Source organism: Myxocyprinus asiaticus, chromosome 12 (assembly GCF_019703515.2).
Source record: "Myxocyprinus asiaticus isolate MX2 ecotype Aquarium Trade chromosome 12, UBuf_Myxa_2, whole genome shotgun sequence".
Taxonomy (NCBI): domain Eukaryota; kingdom Metazoa; phylum Chordata; class Actinopteri; order Cypriniformes; family Catostomidae; genus Myxocyprinus; species Myxocyprinus asiaticus.
The window spans coordinates 49576145-49597831 of NC_059355.1; the positions used below are offsets into that span (position 1 = coordinate 49576145).

At 39.9% G+C, this 21687-nt stretch overlaps 1 protein-coding gene across 1 annotated transcript in view; it reads left to right on the forward strand.

Moving 5' to 3' along the window:
• LOC127449585 (N-terminal EF-hand calcium-binding protein 1-like) overlaps positions 1–21687 on the forward strand; it is a 50263-nt gene that overhangs the window by 7310 nt on the left and 21266 nt on the right. Inside the window, exons 2-3 of the mRNA XM_051713119.1 lie at positions 7835–7859; positions 19033–19141. Of these exons, the coding sequence (XP_051569079.1) occupies positions 7835–7859; positions 19033–19141 (134 nt within the window). The remainder of the gene's footprint in view (positions 1–7834; positions 7860–19032; positions 19142–21687) is intronic.

A 21687-nucleotide genomic window follows, 5' to 3' on the forward strand; every position in this document is an offset into this window, starting at 1 on the left:
TGGGAATCAGACTACACTGGTTGTGTTGTACGTTTTGCGCTCTAGATACAAAAGAACCGGCCAATAAGAATCTTTCTTTAAGGAATCAGACTACACTGGTCGTGCTGTAGATTCAAAAGAACCGACTCATTAGAGTCATTTGTTTGGGAATCAGACTACACTGGTCGCGTTGTACGTTTTGCGCTCTAGATTCAAAAGAACCGGCCAATAAGAGTCTTTCATTAAGGAATCAGACTACACTGGTCGCACTGTAGATTCAAAAGAACCGACTCATTTGATTCATTTGTTAGGGATTCGGTCTACACTGGTCGCGCTGTAGATTCAAAAGAACCGGCCAATAAGAGTCTTTCATTAAGGAATCAGACTATACTGGTCGTGCTGTAGATTCAAAAGAACCGACTCATTAGAGTCATTTGTTTGGGAATCAGACTACACTGGTCGCGTTGTACGTTTTGCGCTCTAGATTCAAAAGAATCGGCCAATAAGAGTCTTTCATTAAGGAATCAGACTACACTGGTCGCACTGTAGATTCAAAAGAACCGACTCATTTGATTCATTTGTTAGGGATTCGGTCTACACTGGTCATGCCGTAGATTCAAAAGAACCGACTCATTAGAGTCATTTGTTAGGGATTCGGTCACACTGGTCATGCCGTAGATTCAAAAGAACCGACTCATTAGAATCATTTGTTTGGGAATCAGACTATACCGGTCGCGTTGTATGTTTCACACTGTAGATTCAAAAGAACTGTGTCATATTAGTCATTCTTTCGTGAATTGGGCTACACTGGTCGCTTTGTAGGTTCAAGAGAACCCGTTCATAAGAGTAATTAGTTCAGGAATTAGTCAAAAGAACTGGCTCATAAGAGTTGATCACTTGGGAATCGCACACCTTTGGTTGTGCTGTAAGTTTCAGATTCAAAAGTATCGGCTCATAAGAGTCACTTGTTCGGGAATCAGACTACACTGTTTGTTTCGTGCAGCAGATTCAAATAAACAAGTTTATAAGAGTAATTTGCTCAGGAATCGGACTACACTGGCCGTGCAGTAAGTTTCGCACTGTAGATTTAAAAGAACTGATTCATAAGAGTCATTTGTTCGTTTGTCAGGCTACACTACTCGCATTGTAAGTTTCGCGCTGTAGATTAAAATGAACGGGCTCATAAGAGTCATTTGTTTGGGAATCAAACTACACTGGTCGTGCTGTAGATTCAAAAGAACTGACTCATTAGAGTCATTTTTTAGGGATTCGGACTACACTGGTCACACTGTATATTTAAAAGAACCGGCTGATAAGAGTCATTTGTTCGGGAATCGGACTACTCTGGTAACAATGTATGTTTCACATTGTAGATTCAAAAGAACCGACTCATAAAGAGTAATTTATTTGGGAATCGGACCACACTGGTCGCGTTGTACATTTCGCGCTCTAGATTCCAAAGAATCAATTCATTAGAGTCATTTGTTAGGGATTCGGACTACACTGGTCACGCTATAGATTCAAAAGAACCAACTCATTAGAGTCATTTGTTAGGGATTTGGACTACACTGGTCATGCTGTAGATTCAAAAGAACCAGCTAATAAAAGTAATTTGTTCAGGAATCGGACTACACTGAACATGCAGTATGTTTCAACTGTAGATTTAAAAGAACTGACTCATACAGTAAGAGTCATTTGTTCGGTTGTCAGGCTACACTACTCAATTGTATGTTTCACACAGTAGATTAAAATGAACCAGCTCATAAGAGTCATTTGTTTGGGAATCAAACTACACTGGTCATGCCGTAGATTCAAAAGAATCAGCTCATTAGAGTCATTTGTTAGGGATTCGGACTACACTGGTCATGCTGTAGATTCAAAAGAACCAACTCATTAGAGTCATTTGGTAGGGATTCGGACTACACTGGTCACGCTGTATGTTTCGCACTGTAGATTTAAAAGAACCAGCCAATAAGAGTGATTCATCAAGGAATCAGGCTACACTGGTCGTGCTGTAGATTCAAAAGAACCGTCCAATAAGTGTTATTTGTTAAGTAATCGGACAACACTGGTCACGCTGTAGATTCAAAAGAACCGACTCATTAGAGTCATTTGTTGGGGATTCGTACTACACTGGTCACGCTGTATGTTTCACACTGTAGATTTAAAAGAACCGGCTCATAAGAGTCATTTGTTCGGGAATCAAACTACACTGGTCACAATGTATGTTTCACATTGTAGATTTAAAACATTCGTTAAGGAATCAGACTACACTGGTCGCACTCTAGATTGAAAAGAACCAGCTAATAAAAGTAATTTGTTCAGGAACTGGACTATACTGAACATGCAATATGTTTCGCACTATAGATTTAAAAGAACTGACTAATAAGAGTCATTTGTTCGGTTGTCAGGCTACACAACTCGCTTTGTAAGTTTCGCGCAGTAGATTAAAATGAACCGGTGTCGTGAGAAATCGAGTCCCCCCTGAAAATCGTGTCTCCCTCTGACGTGACAGCAATTCCATTGGCTGAGGAACCTATTAATGGGTACTACATTCACTGCCTGAGTAGAAATCCTTTAAAATCATTTTATGATGTATGTCGATATATCATTTCATGACTTTTAAGCCATAAGTTACATGTAATAGTATATAACTGAAGTTATAGATTTTGAAATGAAAGATGTTGTTTGTGTTTTTCAGTTAGCCTAGACTTCAGTGACATGCTGTCACGATAACATTTTCTCAGGCATTACAAACGGTTACCCCCATGGGGACTCAATTTATCATGACACCGGCTCATAAGAGTCATTACACTTGTCACATTGTCGATTTAAAAGAATCGTCAATGTTAGATGCGATTCTGAACAGAGCCCATGACTCAACTGATACTGTGCTTTGTGAATCAATAATTTTCTCTTCCTTTTCCGCCACAGTCTCTTTCTCTTTCTTGTGAACAGAGTCAGTAGGACCCTTGTCTCCCCTCTGGTTCAACACCTGCCAGATACCCATTGGAAACGATCTCGCAGCAGGACGCTCAAATGACCTTTAAAGGACATTGTTAATGATGCATTATCTTACGCTTACCTTTTGGCAGTGCGCTTTTGCACATCTAGCTTTTACAAACTGTACTGAGTAATGGAAAGCTCGTTTAAAGCTCAACAAATATGAGAACTGCTCTTTATAAGGAGATCGTATTTGAGCTCAATCTCTAATGCTGTGTCATTTTGCTTGGATTTATCTGATCTAAAGGTATTAGTCAGCGTTGATTTTGATGTTTGAGGCTCTTAGCCGAATGTAAATAGTGGAGTGTGAGAATCCAACCGTTTGTTTTAGTTACGGACATTTATCTGAATGTCATTTTAATTCTGCAAGCTATTTAGCTTAAAATAGACGTTGCACGTTACGCTTTCACATTGTTTGCATTCAGAGGAATAGTTAAAATAGACTAGAGATTTTAAGTGTTCAATAACAAAAACTACTGAGTACAAAATTGAGGTTATGGGGAATACCATCAAAGCCTTGTGCTCAAATAATGTAATTATATTTCCTTGGTCAAAGTGAACATATGGGAGCATTTAAATTAAATAGCTGTTATTAAGAATTCATAGGGGTTTTAGCTCTTTTTTTGTACTATTTATGTTGTTCTGTTGCAAATAGTTGTTTGGTGTGTTGTCACCATTAAGGCGATGAACCCTGTTAACGCTATCTCAATTCTCCTTGTGCATGTGCAACTGAAATACAGGTTTATATACATTTCTGTGGAGAAATAAGTGTATTTAATGATTGACCTATTTCAGCTGTGTTATTGTATGATCTAAATTTGAGTCCATTTAATTAAAATGATTAAACAACAACATTTAAATTGCAAATTTGAGTTAAATCTACTTGCATCTAGTTACACTAACTTAAATAGTTAAGTTCATTCTTTATGAACACAAGTCACTATAAGTAAACTTAATTAAATACGTTTTGGAGACGCCATTACTCAGTTCAATTGAAGGAACAGGTTTACTCAATTAGTTGATTAGAGATAGGCCGATAATCGGTTTAACCGATATTTTTACCGATATTTCCACTTTATCGTTTATCGGTTCTTTAAAATCGTGTTTCCCTATAAAGTTGGACACAAAAGGCTATTCACCTTCAGAAGATGGTGAAAATGTTTATTTAAGATTAAGTTATCGTGCCTTAACCTCGTGCGAACCCGCGTCCACATGTGTGGATGTTGTATTTTGGCTTCGCTATACGCAACGCGTAATTTAAACCAATTGAAGACCCTTCACAAGACTCTACACTGTCATTTAAGGGTTAAACTTCTGGTGCACCGAGTCACGTGACATCAGCATGACGTCCATTTCCGTGAAGCACTTCTACAAGTGCAGCGCCAACAAAAGTGCCTCTGATAAGAAACCACTTTAAGTTTTTTCACTGAAACCTGTTTAGTTGTAAAGAGTAGTGTCTCTAGTTTCGTTTGATATGCCGCTTTAAAACTTCTGTTTATTTTAAACATGATGTCCACATATGTGGAAAATGGGACATTATTCCCTCAAAAATGTTTTTTTTTTTTTTTTAGTTATTTTGAATGAATTTCAACTATAACATTTCTGTTGGTCATTTCGCTTCATTTTAATATAAAAGTTGTTATATTTTATTTTATCATCACTGTACAATACGGTTCTATTCATTAACATTAGTAAACGCATTCCTGTATATTTACTGTGCATTATCATATTGAGAAAAAGCTGAAAAATGTTGCTTTCAGAGGCTTTATATGGAGTTAGGATGAAGGTGCATTTCAAACTGTTCTGAGACCAGTGCAGACAGACAGCACACTGGAGGTTAAGTCATTCACTAAATAGGGAGCAAGGGAGCATCCTATAGCTCTCTATGCAGTTAAGTGCATTCACTCCTAAAATCCGATCAAAAGTTCAGTTTCAGGCTGCAGATGATGTTTGGATCAGTGTTTCCAACATGTTTGGCAGTGGTTGGATGATGCTGGCCATTACTTTGAATCAGAATAATTTATTTAGCTAGAAAATCAGCTGTAATTTCTATAACATCTCAAAAACATGAATAACCAACACTCCTGGACACATAATAAACTGTTTGATTAAAAAAAACAAAAAAAAATCTGACTTTCTATAGCTTGGTATTATTTAAAATGTCACAACTTAGTCCCGCTGTCCACATATGTGGACATCAATTTTTAGGAAAACTATTTGCTCTAGAATTATTATTATTTTTATTTATTTCTGCTTGTTTATTAGGTGCTACTAGTTACAAATCAAAAAATTAAATGGAAAATGCACACGACGGTCACGCGGGCATCTCAGGAGGTTAAAGCAGAAATAAAACAACAATTAAAAATCTGTTATGCATATCGGTTATTGGACACTGAAACACAAAAATAATCAGTATCGTATCGGCCACTAAAAACCAATATCGGTCGAACTCTATAATTGATAAGAGTAAACTTATTAGGGTTTTTGGTGTATGCAGAATGTCCAGAAATGTTCTCATCTCGAGTCTCAGATGAAAAGACCATTCTCAGATTTTCACAATGTGATATGTTAGTGCTACAGGCCTCAGAGCCAATGGAAGAGAGAGGAGGAGAGGAAAAGCACTTGAGAGACGTTGACAGATAACAGCATTAGCTACCCTTGAGAATTCAATATAGTGACCATTTACTCCGGTTTGATGATCCACACAGCGAGAAAGTGGCTTTTCATATGATTTTGCTTCAAACTGTAAAAAAAAAAGAAGAAAAGAAAATCACTAAAATGAAAAAACTTTAAATTTTTCTAGAATACCTTTCACCACCCAAAGTCGCTTCACAGTGTAAATTAATAAAGCAAAAGACAAAGTTATAACAAATAAGAAGAGCAACAAAGAGGTATAACAACAAAAAAGAGAAATAGGAACAATAAAACTTAAAATATGTATTTATTTGTGTTTTATTTTATAAAAGATTAATCAGTTCAATTTGATGGAATTTTGTGTGTGTGTTGAGTGTGAGTGTGTGCTGAGTGTGAGTGTGTGTTGAGTGTTGAGTGTGAGTGTGTGCTGAGTGTGAGTGTGTGTTGAGTGTGTATGTGTGTGTGTGTGTGTTTGTGTGTGTGTGTGTGTGTGTTGAGTGTGTGTGTGTTGAGTGTGAGTGTGTTTGTGTGTGTGTGTGCTGAGTGTGTGTGTTGAGTGTGTGTGTGTGTGTGTGTGTGTGTGTGTGTTGAGTGTGTGTGTTGAGTGTGTTAAGTGTGTGTGTGTGTTTGTGTGTGTGTGCGTTGAGTGTGAGTGTGTTGAGTGTGTGTGTGTGTGTGTGTGTGTGTGTGTGTGTGTGTACAGGTTGAGTGTGTGTGTGTGTGTGTGTGTGTTTGTGCGTGTGTTGAGTGTGTGTGTGTGTGTGTGTGTGTGTGAGTGTGTGTGTATGTGTTTGTGTGTGTGTGTTGAGTGTGTGTGTGTTGAGTGTGTGTGTGTTGAGTGTGAGTGTGTTTGTATGTGTGTGTGTGTTGAGGGTGTGTATTGAGTGTGAGTGTGTTGAGTGTGAGTGTGTTTGTGTGTGTGTGTGTGTTGAGTGTGTATATTGAGTGTGAGTGTGTTGAGTGTGTGTGTGTGTTGAGTGTGTGTGTGTGTGTTGAGTGTGAGTGTGTTTGTATGTGTGTGTGTGTTGAGTGTGTGTATTGAGTGTGAGTGTGTTGGGTGTGTGTGTTGAGTGTGTGTATGTGTGTGCATATTGAGTGTGTGTGTGTGTGTGTTTGTGTGTGTTGAGTGTGTGTTGAGTGTGAGTGTGTTGAGTGTGTGTATGTGTGTGCATATTGAGAGTGTGTGTGTGTGTGTGTGTGTGTGTGTGTGTGTTTGTGTTTGTTGAGTGTATATGTTTGTGTGTGTTGAGTGTGTGTGTGTGTGTGTGTGTGTGTGTGTGTGTGTGTGTGTGTGTTTTAGGCAGACTGTTAGCCTCAGTCACCATTCACTTTTATTGTATGGATTATGGAAAGAAGATGCAATGAAAGTGAATGGTGACTGAGATTAACATTCTGCCTAACATCTCCTTTCGTGTTCAGTTGAAGAAAGAAAGTCATATGTGTTTGGAATAGCATGAGGGCGAGTACATGAGGACATATTTTTTATTTTTGTGTGAACTATCCCTTTAACGTGATTTACAGTGAAGCACTCAGATTTCCCATTGAACATCAAGTGGCGAACCAACACTGTACCAAAATAGTTTATCATTCAAAAGTAAACAAAAATCTCCTTAAAAACAATAATTAAAATGTTTTGTCATAGTTTACTTATTAAAGTGAAAAACGCATAACACACTGTGGTTATCATAAACCAGGTTTACGTTTATTGCATGTATTTTATGTAGTTTTGATGATGATTTTTGATGATGAAGGCATGACACACAACCTGTCCATGTTGACATCTGTTTGACGAGCTTCTACCAAGCGACAGATGCATTTGAGCCTGAATTATGTAGAGTTTGATTTGATGCATGAACTTTGACATCAACAACAAAAGATATGGGAAGCATTTTCTTCTTTATTTTGTCCTCCTATCTATGCACAATTATGTTGTTAGTTGTATTTGTTATTTGCATTTAGCATTGTTTTTCCCTGCGTGTGTTGTCTGTTTATGTGTAACAAGCATTCTAAAGGGATTTCAGTCAGAATGTGTTCATGTGAGAACTGAACGTTAGGAGTGTGTGACTCATAACAGCTCTTAAGAGGCAGTTCATTCAAGGCATTCAGGCCAAATTATGTTGCGTATTGATCACCACAGAGTGTTTCTAACAATCATCTGAATGCTGCTCACATTGATCAACTCCCCATTGACGATTTTTGTATCTTTCTCTCTCAACAGATTTTCCGTCGTGCTGACAAAAACGGTGAGTGTGAATTCCGTCTTTGACCTTTTGATCCATCACATTTAGAGTCTATTTCCTTGTCGCTGTTGCACAGCGGTTCATTAATGTTCAATTGTCTATTTCAAATTCAAAACAATGAAATGAAAAACTATATTTTTCTGTCATGAAGTGGGTTGTGATTCATGCTGCCAAGCTTTAAACTGGACAAAAAGCACCAAAACATTCAAGTATGTTGCAGTTTTAGGTGAACTATGCCTTAAAAGAGATGTCATTTTTCTTTCCTATGAGCAGTTTGTTTACAGAATGAACCGTTTGCTCCACAGTTTTAGGTAATTCTGACTGCCAGTTGCGGCAAGAAAACATTTAGTTTTTTCCTTTCGTTATGCACTATATCTGAAAAGGTTTGGGGCCTCTAAGTACCTGGAGACCCCCAGGCATGTGCGCAGTTGGCCTGTTGGTTCATTTGTGTCTGAACTAATGAGACGGCCTGCCATGAAATGTGTGTTTATTCTTGAAAGGGCTTCAATGCGTAATCACAAATCAAAAATGAGAAGCTGTCACTGGGACACCGCAGTCCTTTCACAGGTCATTACCATTGTGCCAAAATGCCAATTACCTTCTTACCACTTCAATCATTCTTTCATCAGAGCAAGAGCCGAGAAAAACAGAGAACGAGATATGAAGTGAATATGAGAGCGATGGAGAGAGACTCTGCATATGTGATGTGACAGTGGCAAAAATCACTATATTGCTCATATTTAGGTTAGTGAATAGAACAAACTTCTAACCCTAAGTATTAAACTTTGGTATGGAACTCATCCTGCACGTTTGTGCTACAGACATGAATGACACCTCAAATCATGAGGCTTGTTGAGGAGAGTTTGTGCCTTTTCGTAGTAAATGAGCAAACAAAAATCTTCTCGACTGACATTGATAGAGGAACCTGAGCCATATCTAGAGACCAGAATATCATAAAGACATGAGGGTGGGCTCTTTTGACTTGTAAGCAACCACCTTGCAACAACCCAGAACACCCTAGGAACTACCTACCAACGCCCTCACAACCACCCAGAATGCCCCAGCAACCACCTAGGACACACTAAAATATCTTAGCAACCAGCAAGAGTGCTCTAGCAACACAGAACTCCTTAGCAACCAAAGAGCAATGGCTTGGCAACCACCCAGGACACGCTAGCACTACCAACGCCCTCACAACCACCCAGAATGCCCTAGCAACCACCTAGGACACGCTAACAATGTCTTAACAACCAGCAAGAATGCTCTAGCAACACAGAGCGCCTAAGCAACCAAAGAGCAATGGCCTGGCAACCACCTACAACAATTAGCAACCACCCATAACACGCTAGCTACCACCTACCGGTGCCTTACATCAAACCAGAATGCCCTAGCAACCACCTATGACAAGCTTACAATGTTTTAGCAACCAGCAAGAATGCTCTAGCAACACAGAACACCTTAGCAACCAAAGATCAATGGCCTGGCAACCACCTACAACACCTAGCAACCACCCAGAACACACTAGCAACCACCTACCAATGCCTTACACCAACCAGAATGCCCTAGCAACCACCTAAGACATGCTTACAACATTTTAACAACCAGCAAGAATGCTCTAGCAACACAGAACGCCTAAGCAACCAAATAGCAATGGCCTGGCAACCACCTACAACACCTAGCAACCACCCAGAACATGCTAGCAACCACCTACCAATGCCTTACACCAACCAGAATGCCCTAGCAACCACCTAAGACACGCTTACAACATTTTAACAACCAGCAAGAATGCTCTAGCAACACAGAATGCCTTAGCAACCAAAGAGCAATGGCCTGGCAACCACCTACAACACCTAGCAACCACACAGAACATGCTAGCAACCTTCTACCAATGCCTTACAAAAAACTAGAATGCCCTAGCAACCACCTAAGACACGTTTACAACGTTTTAGCAACCAGCAAGAATGCTCTAGCAACACAGAACACCTTAGTAACCTAAGAGCAATGGCCTGGCAACCACCTAAAACACCTTAGCAACATGCTGAAAACTTCAGAACACCTTAGAAACAACAAAGAAATGCCCTGGAAACCACCCACAACTCCTAGCAACCAATTAGAAAACATTATCAATGCTAGCAACAGATTAAACACACTCAGAACACCTTAGCAACCAAACAGCAATGCCCTGGCAACCACCTACAACACCTAGCAACTACCTAGGACACCATAGCGACATGCTAAAAAAAAAAAACACTCAGAATACATTAGCAAACAGAATAGCCCTCACAACCACCCACTACACCTAGCAACCAGCCAGAACACCTTAGAAGCATGCAAAAAAAAACAACAACTCAGAACTCCTTAGTAAACATAAAACAATGCACTGTAAAACTCCAACAACACTTAGCAACCACCCAGCACACCTTAGCAACATGCTAACTCAGGACACATTAGCAACCAAACAGAATTGCCTTCGCAACCACCCACAGTACCTGGCAACCATCTAAAACATCTTAGCAACCACTCAGAACACCTAGGCAGCCAAACAGCAATGCCCTGGCTCTACAGGAACTCATTACAGTCACACAAAACAGCAAACGTCTTGGCAATGAGGCATTGGTGCTTTGGTGACAAACTACAGCATGTTTGCAAAGTAGAACATATGAGTTAAAAATGAGTGGCACATAAACAGAGTTTGGCTGGTATTCTCCTCTTGAGACTAAGTCTAGCTTTTGGTTGAGGTTTAGTTGTCCTGTGAGGATTTTGAGTTCACTGACATGAAGGGAAATTATTTAAAGATGAGAAGATGAGTTAAAAGCAGCTTGCCCTACCTCATACAAACCTAGTTAAGCACTCACTCCCTCAGGCTGCTGATTCTCAGTTGATCTAAGTGAGTTCATCCCACTATTTCTAGAACAAACTTTTCTGGGTTGTGGTCAGTCAGTTTGGTTAAACTAAAATTTCACATTAAAACTACTGCATGCATGAAAATCAAGCTTATGACAGAGGAAGGATACTAGTTTGAATACAGTAATTATTTTTGCAGTTCCTTTTGGTGCCACTAGGGATGCAGAAATTTCACACAACACATTTAAATCACTGAAGTCCTCAAAAAAAACTTTTCAATCTTCTGGTTTTGGGTAGTACTTTCACTAACTACTCTCTTGCATTATATGTACAGCTTGTTCTGTGTCATACGGCATTTGCGTTACGTAACAGAAGCGTATCGCCTGAAAAAAGGTCCGTTTCAGCATGAGCTTCAGCTCGTCACCGTTGGCCAGTCACATGAAGCACAGCACGTCAAGCGTGTCTGACTTCCCCTTTGGCTAGGACAGAAATACTGGAGCTGTCAGCACACAGATACTAAGAGCGAATGAGAATGCAGGGGAATGTGATTTTAAAATGCCTAAAAGAGGCTAAACGGGTTGTGTCCGCCCACTGCGACTGTCTCTTCAGATAGAACCATCTCATTTCCATTTTGTTCCTCCTCATTTCCTCACTTACATCAGCCTATTCCACAAATGTTCTGATTGGATATTCATCATTTTGCTATCATTTCACCCCCTTCCTACTCTCCTTTATTCCCCTCTCTTTCGCACTATTCCAAAAAGTAGTGAGCTCCCCACATAGATAGCATTTTAAGGCTTCACTGGTAGTTTCAGTTTACGGCTTTCTCCTTCATTTGTATGATATCCGCAAACGGTGATTTATTGTCATAACACTCTGAACGTGGTTCATTGAGGTCAAGGCCATTATATGATTGTCTTAGAAGACTGACGTAATCCAAGTTGACAGTTACGTTCTCTCCTACGGTAATGCTGCGAAGGTTGCTATATCCATATTTAAAAGAATCTCTGGTAGTTACGCATTTTTTAGATGCTGTGTTATTAAAAAGAAGTTCAGATGTTTATAAAAGTGTTTTGGTTGCTAAGGTGCTCTAATCTTTCATTTAGAATGTTGCTATGGTGTTCTGTGTGGTTGCTTGTGTTTCCTAGGTGGTTGCTAGGTGTTGTGGGTATTCAGGTTAATGCTGTTTGGTTGCTAAGGGGTTCTGAGTGTTTTTAGCAAGTTGCTAGGGTGTTCTAGGTTGTTGATAAATGTTGTGGATGGTTGCCAGGGCATTTTTGTTTGGTTGCTAAGGTGTTCTGACTGTTTTTAGCAAGATGTTAGGGTGTTATAGGTGGTTGTTTGGTGTTGTGGGTGGTTTTGAGATTAATGGTGTTTGGTTGCTAAGGTGTTTTGAGTGTTTTTATTATAGTGCAAGGGTTGCTTTCTGGGTGGTTGCTAGCATGTCCTTGGTGGTTGCTAAGTGTTGTGGGTGGTTGTCAGGGTATTGCAATGAGGTTGCTAAAGTGTTCTGAGTGTTTTTAGTATGTTGCAAGAGTATTCTAGGTGGTTGCTAGGGTGTCCTAGGTGGTTGCTAGGTGTTGTGGATGGTTGCCAGGGCATTATTGTTTGGTTGCTAAAGTGTTTTGAGTTTTTTAGCATGTTGCTAGGGTGTTCTGGGTGGTTGCTAACATGTCCTAGGTGGTTGCTATGTGTTGTGGGTGGTTGCCAGGGCGTTGCAATGAGTTTACTTAAGTGTTGAGTGTTTTTAGTATGTTGCTAGGGTGTTCTGGGTGGTTGCTAGGTGTTGTGGATGGTTGTTTGGTAGTTAAGGTGTTCGGTGTGTTTTTAGCATGTTGCTAGGGTGTTGTGGGTGGTTGCTAGCATGTCCTAGGTGGTTGCCAGTTGTTGTGGGTGGTTGCCAGGGCATTGCTATGAGGTTGCTAAAGTGTTCTGTGATTTCTTTAAACATGGTGCTAGGGTGTTCTAGGGTGTAAGCAGCATGCTAATGGCAAACTCTATTCAAAATAATTGTGAATCGAGTGAAGTGTGACTATTATTGTGACACAGAGTTGCTGCAGTCTGAATCAGTCACTTATGAGGTTCCATTTCATTTAGAAAAATATAGAGGGCAGCTGCCTCTTCAGGCAGTACGCAGCGACTAGGTTTTGGAACATTTGTTTCAAAAACAAGCTTCATAATTTTACCATTCTTTTACCTAGTTTTTCATCCTCTTTCAACTCTCTTTACCTCAGTCCATCTTTATTCCCCTCTCTCTGTGTGTTCCCATCTCTCTGCCCACAAACAGACAGATTGGGTCGGGCTTCAGATTGTTTGTCTGCTTGAGTCGCATCTGTTGACTCAATCTGACAGTGCTGTTGGTCGGTTAGCAATGGAAGAAACCTCTCAAGACTAGAGAGCAGCAAGATAAAAAGAATGAAGTGTGTTCAAGAGGACGCAAAGACTGAGAGTATTAGGAGAGAGCAGATAGAAAAGGATAACTTGACAGGTCTTGCAAAATACAATGAAATAGTTGGCAAGCATCACAATTACTATTGTACATGCATTATTGTTCATTATTTATTTAAAAAATAAAAATAATAAAAAAATAAAAACCTTAGCAACTACATACATAACAATGTGCTAAATACACTCAGTACACCTTATCAACCTTCACAATGACCCACAACAAAACAATCACATAGCAACACCCTAGCAACCAACACTTACACTTTAGCAATCACCCCAAAAACCCTATCTCCCACATAGCAACATGCTAACTACACTCAGAACACCTTAGCAACAGTGCAGTAATGCCTTGACAGCGACCTACAATACACAAACAATCACATAGCAACACCCTAGCAACAACCCAGAACACCCCATCTCCCACGTAGCAACATGCCAAATACACTCAGAACACATTACGAACCGCATTGCAATGCCAGCAATCGACAACACCCTATCTCTGACATAACAAATAGGCTAAATACTGTAGACTCAGAACACCTTAGCAATCACATAGGAATGCCTTGACAGCAACACACAACACACAATTGCATAGCAATACCCTAGCAACCACCCAGAACACCCCATCTCTCACATAGCAACATGCTAAATACACTCAGAACACATTGCCAACCGCATTGCAATGCCTAAACAGCAATCCACAACACACTATCTCTGACATGGCAAACAGGCTAAATACTGTAGACTCAGAACACCTTAGCAATCACATAGGAACGCCTTGACAGCAACACACAACACACAGTTGCATAGCAATACCCTAGCAGCCACCCAGAAAACCCTACTTCCCACATAGCAACATGCTAAATACACTCAGAACACCTAAGCAACCGCATACTGTAGCAATGCCTTGACAGCAATCCACAACACACAATCACATAGCAACACCTTAGCAACCACAGCGAACACCCCATCTCCCACATAGCAACAGGCTAAATACACTCAGAACACCTTAGCAAAGCACCGCCTTGGCAACAACTAAGTAAAGATGCATACAACTGAAAACATAATATCAACACTGAATGTCCGAATTAATGCCCGAAGATATATTAGCAACTTCTGAACAATGTTTTTTTATTTTTATTTAATTGTTTTTATTAACCAGTCCTAATTACATTATGAGTGATAATGTTTAATTATTCCTTTCAGAAATTACATTTGATTGTTTAGCATTTTCTAATTTGAGTATCTTGATTTGTACTCTCTCACTTGCATCAAATATGTTGTAAAGGTTGACAAACTGACATAGCTACTCAGAAATGACATGTGAAGAATGCAAAGGCAAAGCCACCAAATGAGACAGAGGACTCAAGGCTTTGTGTCGAAATAAAGCATTATCTTGGCAACTCCTTTGCTTCTCTTCCCTTTTGTGTTTGAAAGAATTTCCTTTTGAACAGTGCACCCAGCAAAGCGGCTTCTTGCACAGTTGTGGAGAATTAGATTTTATCATTATCTGCAAAGGAAAGATATAGTGCCTGTTTCAAAATCAGTTTTTAACCATTGAAATTCAGGTGATACTGAAGAATGTGGAAATGAACCTACTCAATCATTGGTTGTCATAGACCATGTTTGTTCACTGAAAAGTCATGCATTCTCAAAGTTCACATAGCCTACATAAATGAATACTTCTGGATCCAAACTACATGGAACCAGAATGATCTCTAAAAGAATACATTTACAAAATACAATTCATAAATATACAAGTGAGGGCACAAAAATGTCCCCAATTCTCCACACAAATACTTCTCACTTATACGGATCTGTCAAGTTCTTGAATTAATTTGCATCAAAACATTTGTGAATGTTGATACATTTATTTATGGATCGTTGAATCTGCATTTGCAAATCATCACATGTGTGTGGATCGCTTTGGATTTGTGTGTGGCTTTTTTGAGACTTTCCTGCCAGGTTTCAATTCACAAATTGCTTTGTTTTTTTAGGAAGTCCTCTTTAGCCAATCACATTGAGCTTTTAATCCACCAATCATAACACGCCTTGCTGATCTCTGTGGATATCGTTTCCCCTTTACCATAGTTACTCATTCATTCAATGGGGAGAATTAATTTTAACAACGACAAACATGGTGAAAAGCGGTTGTGTAGTGTTTTGCACTTCAGACAGAGGCAAAAAACCTGGAAATGAATTTTTATCACCTTTCAACTTACAAAATAGAAACCTGAGGAAGAATTTTTTACATTTCTGATAGTTGGGGTTTGAATATTCTTGGCCCAATTGAACATTCCGCCAGTGTAAGTCTATGGGATTTTTAATCATACACAGAACGAAAACTGCAAATTCGATCAGTTAAATAAGTTATAGCAATAAGATAAAGGTCTGTGCCAAATTTGGTGGATGTAGCCTGAAAGCTCCAGGAGTTAAAATTGAAATTTCGTCATAAGGACAGTTCGTGTCTGTGCGTGTCGTCAGCACATGCGCCTGGCGTCTGCCTTTGCTCTCATGTAACAACAGTAAGCGGTTAGTCAAGATTATGATCAAAAAACATATTTCAAATCAGCAATAAAATCTGACAATACTGGAATCATATACTGTGATTCCTTTCCGCATATTACGCTAAAAAACTAAATTATAGCTAATGTGCATGCACGTTCTCGAGTTGACTGACGGATGATTGGCTCTTTTAACTGTAAGTTAAAGGCGGGTCTTCCTTTCTACATCCGTTGACTGTTGGGCGCTCAGAGCTCCTTGGTTTAGCGTTCCAATTTCTCCCATTCATTTTACTAGAAGTGGCCCATCTCTGCTAAATAATCTCTGATTATACCCTAGTCTTGAGTCTGTATAGAGGTGTTCGACACATGCCCACAGTGAGCAGTTTAGGCAAGTCCATGCATACGCTGCTAGTGACAATATTTACGTCCCACTGTCCGTGAAACGTAGTAGCAAATGAAAAACTGAAGCATATTTTCGGCTTCTGCAGATGTTTTCTAGATTGAGTCGATCTGTTGTTAGGGAAACAAATCTTGCTTTAACAGAATAAATCAGTTTAGTAACTGTAACAAACAATTTCTATCAAATTGCTCCACCCGCACCAAACGTACCTGTTTTGAAGCACATTTTCAGATGGGTGGGAAATAGGTAGAAAGAGCCTGTTGATGCCTAGACAGTATGACAGGAAAGTGCATTAGTCTGAAACTAAATAAAGCCACGCAGTAGAGTAGATAACCGTCCCCTGAGAGCCGAATCTATCCTCTGCTGTATCTTCATTAACCACATGAGCGCTAGCCATCTGAAGCAGACTAGAGCTTTCAATGTGGATATCTCATTTAGTATAAATGTACTTGACCTAGAACTTTCAAGTGGTTGACAAATGTACTAAAAAGCAATGTTCACACTCCATAGCTTTCCAAAGGCCATACACTGCGTATCCATAGACCAAGCTGGATATGAGCTATGTTGTGTTTGTTACTTATGCATGGCCCAATTCAATGACCTACTAAATTTCTGGTATTCCAATTGCAAACCCGAAGCTCAAATCGTAGTGAGCTGCCTTGCTGCCTACATAACTCTTTGAAGGCAACATGCTAACCATAATGGAACCTCAGAAGTGACTGATTTGGAGCGCTCTGAGCTTGTTGCAGTGCTTTTCATGAAATCATGACTTTGCTTGGTCATTCATGTGTAAGTACAGTACGATGTTTCTGACTTCACTTGAAGGCTGCATAAGTGTCCACCTTTCCACACTTTGTTATTTCGGTCAATTAAAGTCATTATACGGGTACTACTCTCTTTTCATTGCATTTTCAATGTGGACGCTCAATTCATGCTATAAAATGGCTTAGAATAGTACGGAAGTTTGCAATTTGGGATGCAGTATCTTAGGAGGCAACAACATACCTTTTGGCACAGCCTTCACATCAGGAAAAGTGCCCGCATGTGGCATGGAGATTGCAAAAGTACTTTAGAGATTTGACAGCTGAAATCAATGTTGTTTCTTTTAGGGCTGAAAGCGCTTATGTTTCTTTGAAGATTAGCACATTTCTGGTCGAGACAGACTTGTATTTTCCTCCCTGTTTTTCTTCTTAAAAGCATTGTTGGCAGTTTGGTCCACATTTTAATTTACACTGCCACTTCTTGGCTCTGAACCGAAGCATTCTAAAACACTAAAAAACATTTAAACCCATGTCATGTATCCGTAAATTTGCAGTTTCGTGGATCAAATGGTTATTTGAAGAAGCCTTGCTTAGTTTTGCATGAACTATTTTATAAAACGATTAGTATAAACCAGATTTTGCAAGTGCAAATGCAATTGCTTGCTTGTACAAAAATGCTAAGTTGTTGTAGGCTGTTGCTATGTAGTTATTTTTTGGTTGCAAAGGTGTTTTGAGTTGTATTTAGCACATTACTATGTGGTTGCTATGGTATTCTGGATGGCTGCTAGGTGGTTGCTAGGTAAAAAGCATCAACCCTTTAGTCTTAATGATATTCTGCACTCTACATACGGCTCGAGTCCCTCCTTCAGTGCAAGTCTGATTTTCATTTTTATATATTTTTCCATTTTCATTTTGTTTATACAAGCCACTTGTTTTCAGGTACCATCCAAAGTGTGTAGCAAAAATGACATTTCGTATTTATTGTTTACTGTATATAAGTTGTATGCATTAACATTAGCTAATGCATTATAAACTAACATGAATGAACAAAAAACAATTGTATTTTCATAACTTAACATTAACTAAGATTATTAAATGCTGAAAAAATGCATTATTTTCAGGGCTGTTTCTAGATACAAGCAGTATAAGTGGCCACTTAAGGCCACCAGGGGGCTATGCAAAGCAAGGTAGTTTTTTAATGAAATTTTGTATTATTATTTTTAAATATACTAAAAGCTCAGGCAGCTGTTATGGCTCAATGAGACCTGGCTAGATGGTGTTTGAACCTTCTGAAGTGTTACCACTAAACTTAAGCAATATTAATATTGATGCCAGCCTTGGCAAACAACTTTGAACGATCAGCATTTGATGGCTAGAAGTAATTAATTTACTTTGTGTAATTTGTGTAATTAATTTACTTTTCATTCAGATTTTCAAAGAGGACTGAACTGGCAAACTTGAAATCAATTAGAAGGCCTCCTCTGATCTCAAACATCTCTCGTCGTGCAGACAGATGGCCTCTCTCACTTTGATTTATGTTTGAAACTTTTCTCTGTTCTAATATAAAAGTTCACATGGCAAGCAACTTTATATATCACTGAAAGTGAGCCAGTTCAGGTTTCGCCCAGAAATGACTCTCTCTGGATTCAGATCTTCTTCATCTGATACTGTGTCCTAACCGGGTGTGATGCGACTGAAAGTGAAGTGATAAAATCTACACCAATGAAAAGATATTTGATGTTTTATTTAGAGTGTTTTAGATGATCTTACAGCTGTGATCTTGTCATGACTGAGTTCTATCAGAGCTTTGACTGAGCTACTGCGTGTATATTCGCTTTTTTCTCTTTGGGCACTGGACAGATGACAGATTCTCTACTTTACTTCATAATAAGAGCAAATGCACTAAAGCCAGATGGTAGCTCTTGTATCAAGGTTGATATACGACATCTGTCGTCAGTAAAAAGATTGCCCAGGTGTTTATGTGATCTGATAAAGACCGGTGGCCTTGGGCTGGGAAGACAATGTTCAGAATAGTATTACCACCATACTACTATATTACTATAATTTCTGCAATACATAGTGTGTATACTGTGCAGTAGTAAGTATGCAGTATGCTTGTATTCCATTCTGAATGTAGTCAGTATTACAGTCAGAGTGAACTGCAAAAGAAGATTTGTTGCTAATGTGCTGTCATCTTTTTTTCTCATATCTTGATGTAGATGATGGTAAGCTGTCTTTTGAGGAGTTCAAAGCTTACTTTGCCGATGGGATACTCACAACCGACGAGCTTCGGGAGCTGTTCTACTCCATCGATGGACGACAGACACAGTATGTCCCTCAACCATCACATAGTTTAGCCTTTACATTTAGCTGACCTGTATCCTTAGCAACCTAGCATTTTTGTTCCCTAATTAGTCGCCTTTCAGAGGGGCATGATTACTATCTTGAGCCACATGCAGTGGCTTTTTGAGTCATCTACAAGACAATTGAATAAGCCGAACGTTCACATGCAGGAGGATCAAAGTATTACCCGAGGTGGCATGTACGATTCAAAGCATGAAAATTGTGTTCCTGGAAGCCAAACATTGACTGCACAAAAGAACTGCATTGCAGCTCTTCATCACACACACACCATTCCTAACTCAGATTTTGCTCAAAACACTTTGCTGAAAGTGGAGTTTAGGTGTGCAATCAGTAACTGGTCACTGAGTAATTACTGTATTCACATGTGTGCAGTAAATTAGTCTAAATATGGGTTTCTGCTCCTTGCACCATATGCCTCTCGTTTAACATTAAACCGGTCTGTATATTTGTGGACCCTTGGGCTTTATTTGGAAGGATAATGACCTTATTTTTTCATGATAACCCCATTAATTAATCGAATTAATCGCAATTAATCGCATATATAAATATTTGCTGAGGAAGCCCTCAAATAACAATAATTCAATATATAATGATTAAACTATAAAGAAAATAGTTATATTTAAATAATTATAACTATAATATAATAAAAATAATAATTCAGATAATTTAAATAAATTACATTTTATTGTTGCAGACAAGTAAAGCATTTATAAGACAGCACAAAAAGTGGCTTTGTTAGTCAAAATAATATTTATTTCCATATTATTATTATTTTCCATATTATTTCCATATTAACATAACCATTGGCCAACAGTCCACAGCAATCCATTTTGTAATTGAATTCGTCAATCTGTCCGAGACAGATTTATTATAAGGGCTTTTCTAAGGACGCGTGAATGTACACATGCATCAAATGGACCCTTTTGGAGCATCTCACGTTGGTTGCATCGAGTCATTGACACAGTGTTTTTATAGGTCGCTGTATGTAACGGGGTTCACACGATGGGCAAGGAGGAGGCGGGAACCAGCAGAACAGTCAACTTAAACAAACATAAACACACAGACACACACACACAGCGGCCGCATGTCTCTCTCTCTCTCTCTCTTGAACTGGAGCTTCCAGCTCATCTTTATCCCCCTCCCGGCTGATTAGGACAATTCAGTGCCGGGAGTACATCCTCACGTCCCAGCCATGCCCTCCTCCTCAGCACACTCCTCCACCACCCGATTCAGTCCAGGGAAACCTCCGGCTTAACGTACTTCCTACCCCTCCCTTCCTGGAGAGGAGGTGTTGCCCTTCCGGCCGCCCTTCTGCCGGCAGGTCTTCCCCGCCTCTTTGAAGCCCTGGGAGAGACGAGGGGAAGGAGAGGGGAGAGGGAAAGAGGGAGAGACAGAGAGAGGAAAAGGAGAGAAAAACTCACTCGCCGGTCCCCAGACATGCCGTCGCATGGTCCTCAGCCGCTCCTCCCCTGGTGGATGGCAGTGAGTCCTCTGACCCCTGGCAGACGGTAATGGCTCCTCCGCTTCCTGGCGGACGGCAGTGGTTCTTCTGGCTCCCGGCGGCCGGCAGCGAATCCTCCATCCCCTGGTGGATGGCCGCAGCGAGGACTCCACGACAGTGCATCACTCCTCCTTCCTGGGTTTCGGCACCAATGTAACAGGGTTCACACGATGGGCAAGGAGGAGGCGGGAACCGGCAGAACATTCAATGTAACTTTATTGACATAAATCCACTTAAACAAACATAAACACACAGACACACACACAGCGGCTGCATGTGTATCTCTCTCTCTCAGACTGGCACTTCAGGCTCGTCTTTATCCTCCTCCCGGCTGATTAGGACAATTCAGTGCCAGGCATGCATCCTCACGGCCCAGCCACACCCTCCTCCTCGTCACACTCCTCCACCACCCAATTCAGTCCGGGGAAACCTCCGGCTTGACGTACTCCCCTCCCCTCCCTTCCTGGTGTTGCCCTTCCGGCCACCCTTCTGCAAGCAGGTCTTCCCCGCCTCTTTGGAGCCCTGGGAGAGACGAGAGCGAGAGGGAGAGACAGTGAGAGAGAGGGGAGATAGAGAGAAAAACACGCTCACTGAGTGTGCTTGTTGTCTGTACCGCTGTGCGTTGCCTAAACAGCTGGAGTTTCGCTTACTGCCCCTTGCTGAAAACAGATGGTACTTCAAGCTTGAGCAGCTCAGATATTCGTTATTATGGTAAGGGGACATGATTAATTATGATCATTTATTTAATGTTTTATTTTTTATATAATTAATCACACTGAATTAACGTGTTAAATCAACAGCCCTTATATATATATATACAGTGGTGTAAAAAAGTGTTTGCCCCCTTCCTGATTTCTTATTTTTTTGCATGTTTGTCACACTTAAATGTTTCAGATCATCAAACAAGTTTAAATATTAGTCAAAGATAACACAAGTAAACACAAAATGCAGTTTTTAAATGAAGGTTGTTATTATTAAGGGAAAACAAAATCCAAACCTACATGGCCCT